Source organism: Rhynchophorus ferrugineus, unplaced genomic scaffold, assembly GCF_030347505.1.
Source record: "Rhynchophorus ferrugineus isolate W39M unplaced genomic scaffold, kcgeb_rfMv2 rfM8, whole genome shotgun sequence".
Lineage (NCBI taxonomy): Eukaryota > Metazoa > Arthropoda > Insecta > Coleoptera > Curculionidae > Rhynchophorus > Rhynchophorus ferrugineus.
In genome coordinates this window covers 34,126,662-34,143,374 of record NW_027472587.1, presented here as the reverse complement: position 1 = coordinate 34,143,374, position 16,713 = coordinate 34,126,662, and the positions used below count along the sequence as shown (strand labels likewise).

At 32.4% G+C, this 16,713-nt stretch overlaps 1 protein-coding gene across 1 annotated transcript in view; it reads left to right on the top strand.

The window, feature by feature from the left end:
• Positions 1 to 16,713, top strand: part of LOC143201133 (pikachurin) — a 373,950-nt gene that overhangs the window by 319,722 nt on the left and 37,515 nt on the right. The window contains exon 8 of the mRNA XM_076412007.1: positions 15,119 to 15,255. Within this exon, the coding sequence (XP_076268122.1) occupies positions 15,119 to 15,255 (137 nt within the window). The remainder of the gene's footprint in view (positions 1 to 15,118; positions 15,256 to 16,713) is intronic.

Genomic DNA, 16,713 nt, shown 5'->3' with positions numbered 1-16,713 from the left:
TTATGGAGTCTAACGTCTTTGTTTTTTATATTGATAAATTCTGACCGTACTTTGGGAATCATCTACTTTAATAGCAATATTTGTTGGCAGGTATAATTGGGAATATTTGAAGAGCATTTTCAGATTCTGTAAACCTAATGACCTGGCAATTCTAATACAGGACGCTCAAACAGCTCAAAAACAAATATTTCCAGAAGAAACACCAGAAAAAGCAGATATTTTAACAAATTGGCAATAAATTAACACAGAAATTTTTAGGAATTAAAATTAAATAATATAAAATCCAGAGAGCTTTGTACATAACAATAACTGATGGTTCCTCCAAGTTCTTTAAAAGCTGATTATGAACAAGTTGTGGTTTATTTCTCCATGGTATTCACCCTTGAACTTAGAGGAAAACACTAGTTCTGTACCAGGAGTAAAACAAAACCTAATCGATAATTATCCCAACATTTACCTTTTCCATCAACTTTTGTTGTTTTTACACTATATTTATTATCACCTTGCCACGAGTGACTTAATGTATCGCTGTGAAATATTCACGTCTCATCTAAATAAATAAATTGATGTAATAATTCTACCTTGATTTTATTATATGTTTTCAAAAATTGTATTCTTTTAAAAGCAAAAATTTTAAAAGCAAAGATTTTTATGGATACTTTCTAAGCTAAAAATTTTCTCGGAAATAATTGTATTAAATTATGCTTCGGTTGAAAAAAACTACTACTTACTGCTTTTCTACATTTCGTATATTTGATCTCTGATACAGCTAATATATATGTAATGTATATATATATATACATATATATATATATATATATATATATATATATATATATATATATATATATATATATATATATATATATATATCTATATATATATATATATATATATATATATATATATACATACATATATATATATATATATATAGATATATATATATATATAATGTATGTAAATATATATGTCATAACCGTATATGTATTTAGACAACAAGAAAAAATGAAATGGCGTAATGCTTTAGAATAATAAATAATTTCACAATACCCAAAAAAACATTCAATTATACTTTCGCCACGAAAACCTCACCATCAGAAATTTACCTTCCAAATTGCATTGTTCTCAGTTTTCCCTCAACTTTTGTAACTAATTCGCAGTAAATCATTAAAATATTCAAACTTCTCAGTTTCAAATATGGAAATCTCCGCCAAAGTTTGAGGGTTCGATATAATATCTGGCCGACAATTTTGAATTATGGTTACGGTGAAATAAAGTTAATTTTATATAAATCGAGAAGTTTCATATTTAAATGATCCTAAAATGGGACCTTTATGAAAACTATATATATATATATATATATATATATATATATATATATATATATATATGCGCCATTATATTTTATGTGGTTTAAATGAATGTGGCTTCATTACCATTTAAACCGTTTAAAATCAAAATATTTGTAATTCTTTGTAGAGTGACTTTATAATAATTATAATTGTCAATAATAATTGCTCTAATAAATAAATATAATACAGCAGAGGTTCATTAAGGTAACCTAATTCAAACTACGAACGTTATTTAAGTGACATAAATAATAAACGTTTGATTAAAAGAAATAGTTAATACATATACATATGTTTAGTACCTTATTGTAAGAACCAATATTTCTACAGAGATAAATAATCTACAATTTTAGTTTTTCTTAAATTGTCTTCCCATACCTGAGCCTGTAATTCAAGAACAGTTAAAATATCTGGGTGTGATCCCAGGTGTACCGAAAAGTCGTTATATTTTTTTACGATAAAGACCTTAACCGTATACAAATCATCTAAAGAGTACTAAAAGCAAGTAAGTTAAAAGCAAGTAACTTAAGAGCATAATGAATTGAGAATAAGTATAAAATAATAAACAGAGAATTATAAATGAAGAATTACATAATACACATAAAATAATACAACATAATAAATCGAAATTTCATAAATAATAAAAAAAAATAAGAATAGAAAACTTGAATATTCTGTGAATAAACTTACCATTTGATGGAACTCCATTACCATTAGTTGGACGACGGAAAATACAATAAATTAAACTGGACGATAAGAACGTAGTGACACTGGCTGTCGCATCATTAGAATTTGACTTTTATGAAGTTCTAACATCCGTACAACCAACAATGTTGCCATTCATGGTAATTATTTCTGTTAATAAGTATGTGCAGTGGCGACAAATCATACAAATAAAAAGAAGCGGAAATCTCGTCTAGTTCCCTTACATTATCGTTCAAACCTTTTTTAAAAAACAATTGAACGACCCAAGGTCAAAAATATCTAACTACGAGATGGAATTCCTTGAATGGTACATGTCTGTCTGTGTTTTAGAAAAAAAATTATCGAGAAAATATAAACAAATAAAACTCGCTTTTACAAAATGAAGTCATTCTCGGATTCAACACATTGAAAAACATAAATATTATGTCACTAAACCGAAGGAGCTCTTTCTGCAGACGTGTGTAATGTGCTTTTATTAAATGTACGGGGTCAATACGAGCTGGATTTGTGAATCCATTAGTCAGATAACGTATATTTACGTTCTCCATTTACTAGTTATAAGTGTTAGGTTTATTTATTGTTATATAAGTTATAAAATGAAAAAATATTTTAAGCACAAAAACTATTAATTTTTTATTTATCAAAATAGATAGCCCATCAAATCACACTGCAGTCCGTAGTTTCTACACAAATTTCCATTCTGTTTCTCTATGGAATTGTTTTTCAAGTTCAGGTGACTCCACATTCCAATAGCCTACGGCTAAGGGTTTTTGGTTGCCGTTCACCCTAGATGGCAAGCTTCAGTTCAAATTCCAATGACCTATCTTAATTGACAGCAAACGCGTTTTTTTTTTGTTAAAAATTGACACATCAACGTAATCTCCATCAAGAGCCACACAATCATTCCAGGGCCGCTCTAACATTTCAATACCACTTTTTAGTACGATTTATATTTTGCCTCAAAATACGATTGTCCGTCCAGAATCATCGTAACACCGCCCAGTATCATCAACACGTTCATGTTTTTGGTCAAAAATGAGCAAATGCGACAACCAGTTTGAACAGAAGTTTATCACAGTCAAATGCTTCTGCAATATAAAACCAACACGTTCTTTCGATGTCGTTACGATGTTAGCTAATTCACGCAACTTCACTTATCTATCATTCAAAACGATTTTGTAGATTTTTTTATATTTTCTGGTGTTGCTCCCTCATTGGGACGTTCACTGCGATCTGTATCATCGGTAGAAACCTACGATACTTCAATATTCTTATGAAAACGGAATCTTTCCACATGCCCCCTTGCAACTTTCTTGATTTCTTGACTAACTGTGGGTATGAAGACGTGTTTAATGGGTGAAAATTTTATTATTACTTTCCTAATATAAAATTATTTTCAATATGTTTAAACTCTTACCGAGATACAAAATATTTATGGAGTCTAACGTCTTTGTTTATTATATTGATAAATTCTGACCGTACTTTGGGAATCAGCTAACTTAATAGCAATATTGGTTGGCAGCTATAATTTGGTCATATCTGCAATATAAAACCAACAAGTTCTTTCGATGTCGTTACGATGTTAGCTAATTCACGCAACTTCACTTATCTATCATTCAAAACGATTTTGTAGATTTTTTTATATTTTCTGGTGTTGCCACCTCATTGGGACGTTCACTGCGATCTGTGTCATCGGTAGAAACCTACGATACTTCAATATTCTTATGAAAACGGAATCTTTCCACATGCCCCCTTGCAACTTTCTTGATTTCTTGACTAACTGTGGGTATGAAGACGTGTTTAATGGGTGGAAATTTTATTATTACTTTCCTAATATAAAATTATTTTCAATATGTTTAAACTCTTACCGAGATACAAAATATTTATGGAGTCTAACGTCTTTGTTTATTATATTGATAAATTCTGACCGTACTTTGGGAATCAGCTAACTTAATAGCAATATTGGTTGGCAGCTATAATTTGGTCATATCTGCAATATAAAACCAACAAGTTCTTTCGATGTCGTTACGATGTTAGCTAATTCACGCAACTTCACTTATCTATCATTCAAAACGATTTTGTAGATTTTTTTATATTTTCTGGTGTTGCCCCCTCATTGGGACGTTCACTGCGATCTGTATCATCGGTAGAAACCTACGATACTTCAATATTCTTATGAAAACGGAATCTTTCCTCATGCCCCCTTGCAACTTTCTTGATTTCTTGACTAACTGTAGGTATCTGAAGACGTGTGTAATGGGTGAAAATTTTATTATTACTTTCCTAATATAAAATTATTTTCAATATATTTAAATTCTTACCGAGATACAAAATATTTATGGAGTCTAACGTCTTTGTTTTTTATATTGATTAATTCTGACCGTACTTTGGGAATCAGCTACCTTAATAGCAATATTGGTTGGCAGCTATAATTTGGTCATATCTGCAATATAAAACCAACAAGTTCTTTCGATGTCGTTACGATGTTAGCTAATTCACGCAACTTCACTTATCTATCATTCAAAACGATTTTGTAGATTTTTTTATATTTTCTGGTGTTGCCACCTCATTGGGACGTTCACTGCGATCTGTGTCATCGGTAGAAACCTACGATACTTCAATATTCTTATGAAAACGGAATCTTTCCACATGCCCCCTTGCAACTTTCTTGATTTCTTGACTAACTGTGGGTATCTGAAGACGTGTGTAATAGGTGAAAATTTTATTATTACTTTCCTAATATAAAATTATTTTCAATATGTTTAAATTCTTACCGAGATACAAAATATTTATGGAGTCTAACGTCTTTGTTTATTATATTGATAAATTCTGACCGTACTTTGGGAATCAGCTAACTTAATAGCAATATTGGTTGGCAGCTATAATTTGGTCATATCTGCAATATAAAACCAACAAGTTCTTTCGATGTCGTTACGATGTTAGCTAATTCACGCAACTTCACTTATCTATCATTCAAAACGATTTTGTAGATTTTTTTATATTTTCTGGTGTTGCCACCTCATTGGGACGTTCACTGCGATCTGTGTCATCGGTAGAAACCTACGATACTTCAATATTCTTATGAAAACGGAATCTTTCCACATGCCCCCTTGCAACTTTCTTGATTTCTTGACTAACTGTGGGTATGAAGACGTGTGTAATGGGTGAAAATTTTATTATTACTTTACTAATATAAAATTATTTTCAATATGTTTAAATTCTTACCGAGATACGAAATATTTATGGAGTCTAACGTCTTTGTTTTTTATATTGATAAATTCTGACCGTACTTTGGGAATCAGCTAACTTAATAGCAATATTGGTTGGCAGCTATAATTTGGTCATATCTGCAATATAAAACCAACAAGTTCTTTCGATGTCGTTACGATGTTAGCTAATTCACGCAACTTCACTTATATATCATTCAAAACGATTTTGTAGATTTTTTTATATTTTCTGGTGTTGCCACCTCATTGGGACGTTCACTGCGATCTGTATCATCGGTAGAAACCTACGATACTTCAATATTCTTATGAAAACGGAATCTTTCCACATGCCCCCTTGCAACTTTCTTGATTTCTTGACTAACTGTGGGTATCTGAAGACGTGTGTAATGGGTGAAAATTTTATTATTACTTTACTAATATAAAATTATTTTCAATATGTTTAAATTCTTACCGAGATACGAAATATTTATGGAGTCTAACGTCTTTGTTTTTTATATTGATAAATTCTGACCGTACTTTGGGAATCAGCTAACTTAATAGCAATATTGGTTGGCAGCTATAATTTGGTCATATCTGCAATATAAAACCAACAAGTTCTTTCGATGTCGTTACGATGTTAGCTAATTCACGCAACTTCACTTATATATCATTCAAAACGATTTTGTAGATTTTTTTATATTTTCTGGTGTTGCCACCTCATTGGGACGTTCACTGCGATCTGTATCATCGGTAGAAACCTACGATACTTCAATATTCTTATGAAAACGGAATCTTTCCACATGCCCCCTTGCAACTTTCTTGATTTCTTGACTAACTGTGGGTATCTGAAGACGTGTGTAATGGGTGAAAATTTTATTATTACTTTACTAATATAAAATTATTTTCAATATGTTTAAATTCTTACCGAGATACGAAATATTTATGGAGTCTAACGTCTTTGTTTTTTATATTGATAAATTCTGACCGTACTTTGGGAATCAGCTAACTTAATAGCAATATTGGTTGGCAGCTATAATTTGGTCATATCTGCAATATAAAACCAACAAGTTCTTTCGATGTCGTTACGATGTTAGCTAATTCACGCAACTTCACTTATATATCATTCAAAACGATTTTGTAGATTTTTTTATATTTTCTGGTGTTGCCACCTCATTGGGACGTTCACTGCGATCTGTATCATCGGTAGAAACCTACGATACTTCAATATTCTTATGAAAACGGAATCTTTCCTCATGCCCCCTTGCAACTTTCTTGATTTCTTGACTAACTGTGGGTATCTGAAGACGTGTGTAATGGGTGAAAATTTTATTATTACTTTACTAATATAAAATTATTTTCAATATATTTAAATTCTTACCGAGATACAAAATATTTATGGAGTCTAACGTCTTTGTTTTTTATATTGATTAATTCTGACCGTACATTGGGAATCAGCTACTTTAATAGCAATATTTGTTGGCAGATATAATTTGGTCATATTTAAAGTGCATTTTCAGATTCTGTAAACCTAAAGACACTAATACTGCATCACAAAACCTAAACAGCTCTTAATATATTTTTTGCAGACTCCTGTTATTATAACGAAAGTGAAAAGTATAATATCAAATATTTTATTTGGAAAGATTTTAATTAAACCCTTATTCCATATTTAAATTACGATCAGATTAAATCATGCTCAGTCTGCCAGGCGTACCGAAATAATACAAATATCTGAAGTATTGCATTCAAGTTTAACTTTTCAGCGTGTTAGCGCTTCCTGTTTGGTTTTGAAACTGCTGCGGTTTCTACTGTAATTCGAATACATTCGTCAGTAAGTGTTTTATTAAACGTACGGGGTCAATACGAGCTGGATTTGTGAATCCATTAGTCAGATAACGTATATTTACGTTCTCCATTTACTAGTTATAAGTGTTAGGTTTATTTATTGTTATATAAGTTATAAAATGGAAAAAGATTTTAAGCACAAAAACTATTAATTTTTTATTTATCAAAATGGATCCATCAAATCACACTGCAGTCCGTAGCTAGTGCAGTACTAGTCTTTAACGTTTCCTTTTAATTTTCCTATGAAGATCTTCAAAATAACACTGTTTCTACACAAATTTCCATTCTGTCCCTCTATGGAATTGTTTTTCAAGTTCAGGTGACTCCACATTCCAATAGCCTACGGCTAAGAGTTTTTGGTTGCCGTTCACCCTAGATGGCAAGCTTCAGTTCAAATTCCAATGACCTATCTTAATTGACAGCAAACGCGTTGTTTTTTTGTTAAAAATTGACTCTACTCATCAACGTAATCTCCATCAAGAGCCACACAATCATTCCAGGGCCGCTCTAACATTTCAATACCACTTTTTTGGTACGATTTATATTTTGCCTCAAAATACGATTGTCCGTCCAGAATCATCGTAACACCGCCCAGTATCATCAACACGTTCATGTTTTTGGTCAAAAGTGAGCAAACGCGACAACCCGTTTGAACAGAAGTTTATCACAGTCAAATGCTTCTGCAATATAAAACCAACACGTTCCTTCATGTCGTTACGATGTTAGCTAATTCACGCAACTTCACTTATCTATCATTCAAAACGATTTTGTAGATTTTCTTATATTTTCTGGTGTTGCCACCTCATTGGGACGTTCACCGCGATCTGTATCATCGGTAGAAACCTACGATACTTCAATATTCTCATGAAAACGGAATCTTTCCTCATGCCCCCTTGCAACTTTCTTGATTTCTTGACTAACTGTGGGTATCTGAAGGTCTCGATGTAGGTAATCGATCCTATAGTATTTGAGTTCGCCCACAATACCTCTCAGGACTTTGCTCTGAAAAATTTCTGTTATATTTATGTTACTCTTTACAGAACATCCCCATAATTTAACTCCGTATGTCCATATAGATTTCAATATTTGCTTATATAATAGCAATTTATTATATGCTGATAATTGTGATTTTCTTCCAATTAGCCAGTACATTTGCTTCTATTTCAATTCCAGTTCTTTTCTTTTCTTCTTTAAATGTCCCTTCCAGCAAAGTATTGCATCAAGATTCATTCCTAAATATTTAGCGTTGTTGCTATATATATATATATATATATATATATATATATATATATATATATATATATATATATATATATATATATATATCCAAACCAAATCAGGCTAACTAACAAACAGATACAACATAAATAATGCAATAATTGCTTAGGATAATAACACAATACCGGGACGGGGAACATCATTAAACCACAATGTGTAAATAAACAATATTTTGGCGTCGGGAGTGCACCTATTAAAATGCAGATTTGCCTAATTTCCATAAACCGTTAATTTGATGGAATTCTAATGCGATAATTCTCAAACAATGCGGCTAATACCTTACAGGAAGCGGAATGTTACGATATGTCTGGCATGCAGAAATATGACCGCAAACGAAGGTAGCCGGGTTACCTGTCGTAAATCGTCCCATTCAGGATGGTCGAACACCAGAAATTACGAGATTTAAATGCCGCAATAGTCCGAGTGCGTGACCTTTGCCAATAATTCGGCCGATCCACAAAAGAACCAGTAGTGTTAAAAGGATATTTTAATGCATTTTAGTATATTAAGAAAACTAATTTTATGGTTTGCATCTTCCTGTTAATTCCAGAGTTTCTTCTAAAATTGTTTGTCACATTTTTTGGCAAAATTAGTTTTTTATTCAACTTAATTCCCTTCAAGGGTGATACACTGATTACAGCGACCCTTCAACTTTTCGATACCATTTTTGTAGTACGATTTGTACTTTGCTTCAAAATAGGCCTCAGTTTCGGCGATCGCCTCTTCATTCGACGAAAAGTTCTTCCCGGCGAGCATTATTTTCAGATCTGGGGACAGGGAATAGTCGCTGGTGACCAGATATGGAGAATGTGATGGAGGAGGAAGCAATTAGAAGCTCAATTCATGGATTCTTGCTATCGTTTTCACTGACCTGTGACACGGTGCATTGTCTTGGTGAAGCAGTACTTTCTTTTTCTTCAAATGCGGTCGTTTTCGGCGATTTCGTCCTAGAAACGGTCCAATAGTGCTATGTAATTGTCGCTGTTGATGGTCCTTTCTTTTTCAAGGTAGCCAATGAAAATTATTCCATGCGCATCCCAAAATACAGACGCAATAACCTTTCCAGCCGACTATTGCGTTTTCCCACACTTTGGAGCGTGTTCATCGTATGCAGTCCACTCAGATAACTATCGATTGGGCTTTGGAGTGAAATGATGGAGCCATGTTTCATCCGTTGTCACATATCGACGAAAAAACTCGGGTTTATTACGCTTGATCGTCTTCAAACACGGCTCCAAATCATCAACTCGTCCTTGTTTCTCGTCAAAAGTGAGCTCGCGCGGCACCCTCATTGCACAGAGCTTTCTCATACCTAAATATGCGTGAATGATATGATGTACACGTTCAGTTGATATCTTTAGAGTATCTGCTATTTCATCCAGTTTCAATTTACGGTCATTCAAAATCATTTTGTGGATTTTTTAAATATTTTTATCAGTAATAACCTCTTTTGGGCGTCCACTGCAAACCAATCTTTGATGGTTGATTTTGCTGGGGCAGTGTCCGGAAACTCAGCATCAAGCCAAGTTTTTCCTTCAACTGTATTTTTTCCTTCAAAAAGAAATATTTTATCAACACGCAAAATTCCTTTTTATCCATTTTTTTCACAATAACGAAAGTCGCTTCACTCAAAATGCTATAATTCACAAGCTAATGATCCGAAAGCTGTTAAATTTATACACGTATCTTTTGAGGGTTGAGGCTAACTAAAAAACATATGGATTTAATTCCAGTAACGCCATCTATGTGTCAGGATTTCTCAATTGACCTGTTAATTACAAAACTAAATTCACGACTATGCCCCAGCAGGATTCAAACTCGCAACTATCGCAACAATAGGTGGACCGTCCTGTCGCCTTTACCACTACGCTAACCAAGGCGGCTATAATTTTTTTGAATTATATTCGTTGCTACAAATGTTGAAGCTTCAAGAATTCACGAAATATCAGCATATATGTTAAAGAGGCCGATTACTTATTTTGGAGAACAATCAAAAAGACTAAGAGGCACCTATATCACCTATAAGAAGCAACAACGGACGATACTAATCGAGAACTGACGAACCACATCATAACTAATAGTGATAACTTAAAATCCTGAATCCTTAAAAACCTGAGCCCAAAAAAATAACCGGTATTCGATTTGGTCACTGGCGAAATCCTAAAATAACTATCTAGAAAAGCCATATTACTTTTAACGCAGCTTTTAGACTGAAAGTTCTGTCTGCATATTGGAAAGTGGCAGAAATAATTATGATATCATAACCTGGTAAATAACCTAATGACGTCAAATCGCACAGACCTATTCTATTAACAATTGTGTCAACAAACACAAAAATACTCATGTAAAATGGTTCGACAAAATATTACTCAATAGTACTATATCATGTTACTATTAGTCTATCGCTAGCTACGTGTACTCTCTTTATTGATGCTTCTTGTTTTTTGTCCACTGCTTGCAGTACTGTATTATCCGCAAATGTAGCTACCGTAATTCCTTATAAGAGAATAAGTCCAAAAATAAAACCAAGAAATCTAATTCTGGACTATCAGTTTGGATTCTAACATAAACATTCACCAATCGACTGGGTCCAAAGAATAATGGATATCATTGAGAATATTTCTATAGTTTTACTAGACGTAGCACAAGCCTTCGTTAAAGTTTTGCACCGGAGCTTGATAGATACATTAAACAAATTGCTGCCAAAACAAAATGTAGCGGCTTTAACATCATATATCTGCTATTCAGACAAGAAAAAGAATATTCTGAACTAAAAGAAGCTTGGATAATATTAAAAAATACATTTTTTCAAATTTCCAAACCATAATGCTGCCTTAATACATCCTTATTTTAACATAACATATTTTTTTAATAATCTCCTACATCTTCAACAATCTACCCGTGGGTATTATATGATTTCCGTTATATAATATAACTATACTGACATGTAGAACATCGCTTCAGTAAGTGATCTCCTGTACAGTTTATAATCTAAATCTTATTCTAGATACTATTCTAACTTATTCTAGAGATTACTAAGCGCTGAATTTGTTAAGAGTTTTGTGGAGACGTAATATGGGGCATCGACGATGACTCTCAACACTTTATTCTGGAACCTCTAGAGGATAGCCATTTTAAATTTTCCTAGCTGTGTTAGTAGTACCGTAGGTCAATACCATAGGTCCAAATGGGGAAAACTATTGACTTATACAGCAAAACCTTGTTATCTAATTATAATTTAGATTTACACCCTATCAGCCTACATTTGGTTTAGTTTAAGCCCAAGCTGTTTACGTTTTGTCACTATATGTTTTTCCATGTCAAACGTCGATCAAAATGTCAGATAATTAACGTTGTCTGCCTGCGGAAGTTTATGATTATTCAATTTTACTGAAGGTTTTTCTACAAATGGTGAATGTCATATGGGTAGATTTTGGATCATTTGCTTTGATACTCCACGTTTTCAACCACAATTCGACTTTGTTAAGATGAAGTTAGAGGTTTCCTGTGGCTGAAATTGGATCCTCGTATGATGATAAAACCGCTGTATCATCGGCATATATTGCCACAGTAGTGTTTCTTGAGTCCGGTAGGTCAGCTGTATAAAATAGATATAACTATGGGACAAGAACACAACCCTACGGAACAACCCGAATATGTTGGGTGTAGGTCAGTGTATTCGTCACCCTGTTTGACAATAAAATATCTGTCTGTGAGGTATGATTTCAGCAGTTGAAAATGCGTATGGGGCAAAAGCTTCTTCAATTTAACATGCAGTCCAGTGTGCTACACCTTGCCGAAGGTCTGAGATATATCGAGAAATACAGCGGAGCAATATTTTTTATCGTTTAAGTTTTTGTTAATTTGGTTGACTAATCTATGTATTTGTTCTGTTATTCCGTATTTATGAACGTAACATAATAATAATAATAATAATAATAATAATAATAATAATAATATAATAATATTATATTTGATTTGTTTACAAATTTTTTTATGATACAATCGAACGTACATCAATCGACATAATATACATAATCCGAACGTCTCATAATCTCGAAAAGAAACCGAATAGCAATAAAAAGATAACAGATAAATTTGAACTCAATCCCAATAATTTTTCATAACTTCTACTGGGAGGAAAATTGTAATATAGAGAGCCAGTTCAAAACCACTTGGGCAAAAACATCACGAACTCTAAAGAGAAATATGAAACGTTCCTTATTTAATGCATAGGCACTTTTCCGCAGCAATGTTCAGCACCCTGGTAACTTTTAGATGTATTATATTTGAATAAATTTACATAGAGATATATTTTGTTCGCATTTCAGTGCGGCTCCATATATTTCTGATTCTTTTAATACGTTTTTTATTAATTATCAGACACATGAAACTTAAACAAAATTGAACTGTTGAATGGTTATTATAAAATATGTCAGTTTTAATTAAATTAGCTATCGCTCGGTGATCGAATACTAAGGACTAATTTAAAAATTATATATTACTGAAACTTATTTTTACAGTATATTCAATATAGGATCAGAAATGTACTTGATACATAACATTAATTAAAATAATAAATGTCTACAGTGTTCAGTCTATTTAGAACAGCAGTGAACCTACGTGATCTGAATGGATGAGGCAATGTTGCCGCATCATCTCTGAGTTTCAGTACATTTTTACTTTGATATATAGCAAAATTCTAACCCAAATAAAATAATTTTAAAAAATGTTATCTAATATAATTTGTTTTAACATTATAGTACATCTAATGCATATATTATCGAAGAACTTATAAAGCTATAATTAATTATACAATCAATTATTATGTCGAAGAAAGCTATAATTAATTATACAGCTACAATTGTTGATAGGGTAGAGTTGTTTCATTATATTTACATTGAACTTTTTTCCACGCTGGTACAGATAGACTTCTAGGCGCGTTTTTTTTTTCATGTAGTGGTATCCCCCGAAGGACTGATTCACCTAATTAACAACTGTATATCTGAGTAATGTATTTTATTTTCATTAGGGAGCAAATTTACATTTTACGCTTAATTCTTGTTTCCTTCGATGCAATATTTCCTTGTACAGTCATTTTGATATTAGTGTGTTTCTCCTTAGTTTATTCTGTTACTACCTACATACATTTTTCTTCATAAAACTAGATTTAATCACTACATTCTCCTTAGTGCATTTGCCATGTCTACAAAAAAGTTAGTATTATTCTTCTCCTCATACATTTTAACCAAATGTTTATGTATATTCTGAACAACAACACTCTAGAATAATTCATTCATATAATACACTCTATAATATGCTTTCAAACTCTATAACAAATTTCATAGAGTTACGTATATTAATTATATACTGATCCTTAGTTGTCTCCTGATTCATCACCCTGTTTTGGTAATTGTCAGCATTTCATCATAAACCAATATTCATAAAGTTTTATTAAATCACTGTCACTTTCAGAATCACTACTCAAGTGAATAACTAAGCTGTTAATTTCCAATCTATCAAAAACTTACTCACGATTCCACCATTGGTCAATTTCTTCCGAGCTCATCCAAACCGAAGGTGTTATCGACAATGCTTCTTTCCACAACATCCAAAGACTTCTCGTTTGAATATCCTTCTCGACCTGAATATCTATTGTAGTACTTCTTGGCAATACTTGGGGTATTAAATCAATTAGAAGAAATATGCAGTGATGGGCAGGAAGACATAATAATTTATGGCAATAACGTTCAGCAATCTGATTGATTGAATTGAAAATAAATTACATGCATAAGGTGAATAATAATTCTCATGAAATGTAATTGAAATGTCTCATGTATTATAGTACTTACTAAATCGAATGCCGGATTTTGTTGAGAATCTCTCTTATTTTAAAGCCGATTGCGTCTTCGAATCCAACTGCTGATTGTAGTAAATTTGATGTGAGCGTATTCTTCATTTTCGAAACGGATATTCAGCTGTCAAGTTGGCCTCTGACGAAAATCGCCCGTTTCTTTGATTTATTGTTGACTGTTTTAAATTTTACTATGACTCTAGACTCTTGATTCTGAATCTGACTTGAATCTTGACTGATTCTGCTTCTCTCTATGGATGCATCTTATTTAGTCAGTGAAAGCCGTCCCTCGGATACACGAATCGTCTAGCATTGGTTCTTGCACCACCATTATCTGGAAAATTCGACAGCAAGCCGATGAGACATTTTTTTTTGCTAGCCATGTGACTTTTGGCATTTGTACAAGAAATGAAACGTTGTTCAGACAGATCGTTGCTATTATTTCGGAACAAATAGTAGGTCTGGAAAGGAGGAGCTAGGTCTGGAAAATACTCAGCACTTCCCATTTTAATGTTTCTAAGTAGGTTTTCACCGATTTTCTAACATTTACTCGGGTGCACTTTCGGAAAATGTGATTTATTCGGTACAAATTTAGATATATTCGACGAACGAAAAAAAATTACACATACTGAAAAATATGAGCCTTCAACATGAAGTAGTTACAAAGGTACCTGGTGTTACCATGTACCATCTCTTTAAAATTATTTAAAATTAATATATAGCCTAATAATTTAATCATAATAAATTAAATAAACACGAATTTATTTTTCATGAAATAAATCCGCCTGGTTTATTATTTAATTATTATGATTTGTGGAAGCTAAATCGGACACCTGAATATTATTTATATTCAATTAACCGTTGTAATATTGTTTCAGAGGAATGCACGGCGGACAGATGTAGTCGAGTGCCGTGCCAACACGGGGGAAAATGTTTGACAAGCGAAACCTCAGCAGTGTGTCTTTGTCCGTTGGGGTTTTCAGGCGATCTCTGCGAAATTCGCGTCGATTTACAGGTAGGCAAATGATTATTTTATAATTTTAATTTTCGGAATACAAAATATTTAATTCAAAAAACCATTAACCATTTTTATTTATCAATACCAAAGAAAGAATTGTTGATAAAAAAATAAATAGTACTACTAATAAGTGCAGCTGTTAATAATCCTTTTTTTTATAGAAAAAATGTTTAATTTGTAAAAAAAATCTAAAAAGTAGTTTATTAAAACTATGCACCATCACTGTATACACAATTCTGCCATTTTGTAGGATATCGCAGATAATGTTTCGATACCTTTGTAATTGTTGCAATTATGCAGGGGATAGACAAATTAATTTTTTATTACACTTAACTTACTTATTACACTTAACACTTATTAACATAACAAGCATTTGTTATGTTCACAATATATATATATATATATATATATATATATATATATATATATATATATATATATATATAGGTAGCATGTATAAAATCACTTCATTAAGTAACCTATTGCACAAAATACTATTTTAATTAAATAATCTTATTTCAAAGCTTATTCTGAAGTCTTTATATGTCCAATAATCAGATCGAATGGTGTTAGATATTTTAATCTTCACACTTCACTATCACTTCGCCTATTTAGCTGATTAGCGAATACATTAGGATGCACTGATACTCTTTCGAAGTACTTCACACAAACAAGTCGAATTACACTCGTTATTGGTTCTAGAGGATTATCGCGTGGTATCACTTCATTTGAAACATAGTACGGAGCATCGACAATGGCACGTAACACTTTATTTTGGAACTATTGTATGATGGATATATTAGACTTGCTAGAGGTTCCCCATAGTTGGATTCTATTTGACCAAATCAGCTTGAGTATAGATTTATATAAGGTCAATTGGAAAGTCCCCGGTCTAACACATACATGGCGCCACTAGAATTAAATCCATACGATTTTTTGGTTAGACCTAACCCTCAAAAGATGCGTATATAAATTTGACAGCGGTGGAATCATTAGTTTGTGAATTATAGCATTTTGAGTAAAGCAACTTTGGTTTTTGTGAAAAAATTGATAAAAAGGGATTTCGCGTGTTTATAAAATATTACTTTTTGAAGGGAAAAAATACAGTTGAAGCAAAAATTTTTCCTGATGTCTAGTTTCCATACGCTGCCCCAGGAAAATCAATCATCAAGGATTGGTATATTAAGTTTAGACGTGGTGAAATGAGCCCCGAAAACCGTGGACGCAGTGCACGTCCAAAAGAGGTTGTTACCGACGGAAACATTAAAAATACACAAAATGATTTTGAATGGCCATAAATTGAAATTGAATGAAATAGCAGACACTCTGAAGATATCAACTAAACCTGTACATCATATCATTCACGAATATTTGGGTGTGAAAAAGCTCTCTGCAAAGTGGGTGCTGCGCGAGCTCACTTTTGACGCAAAAGCAACGACGAGTTGATGAGTCAGA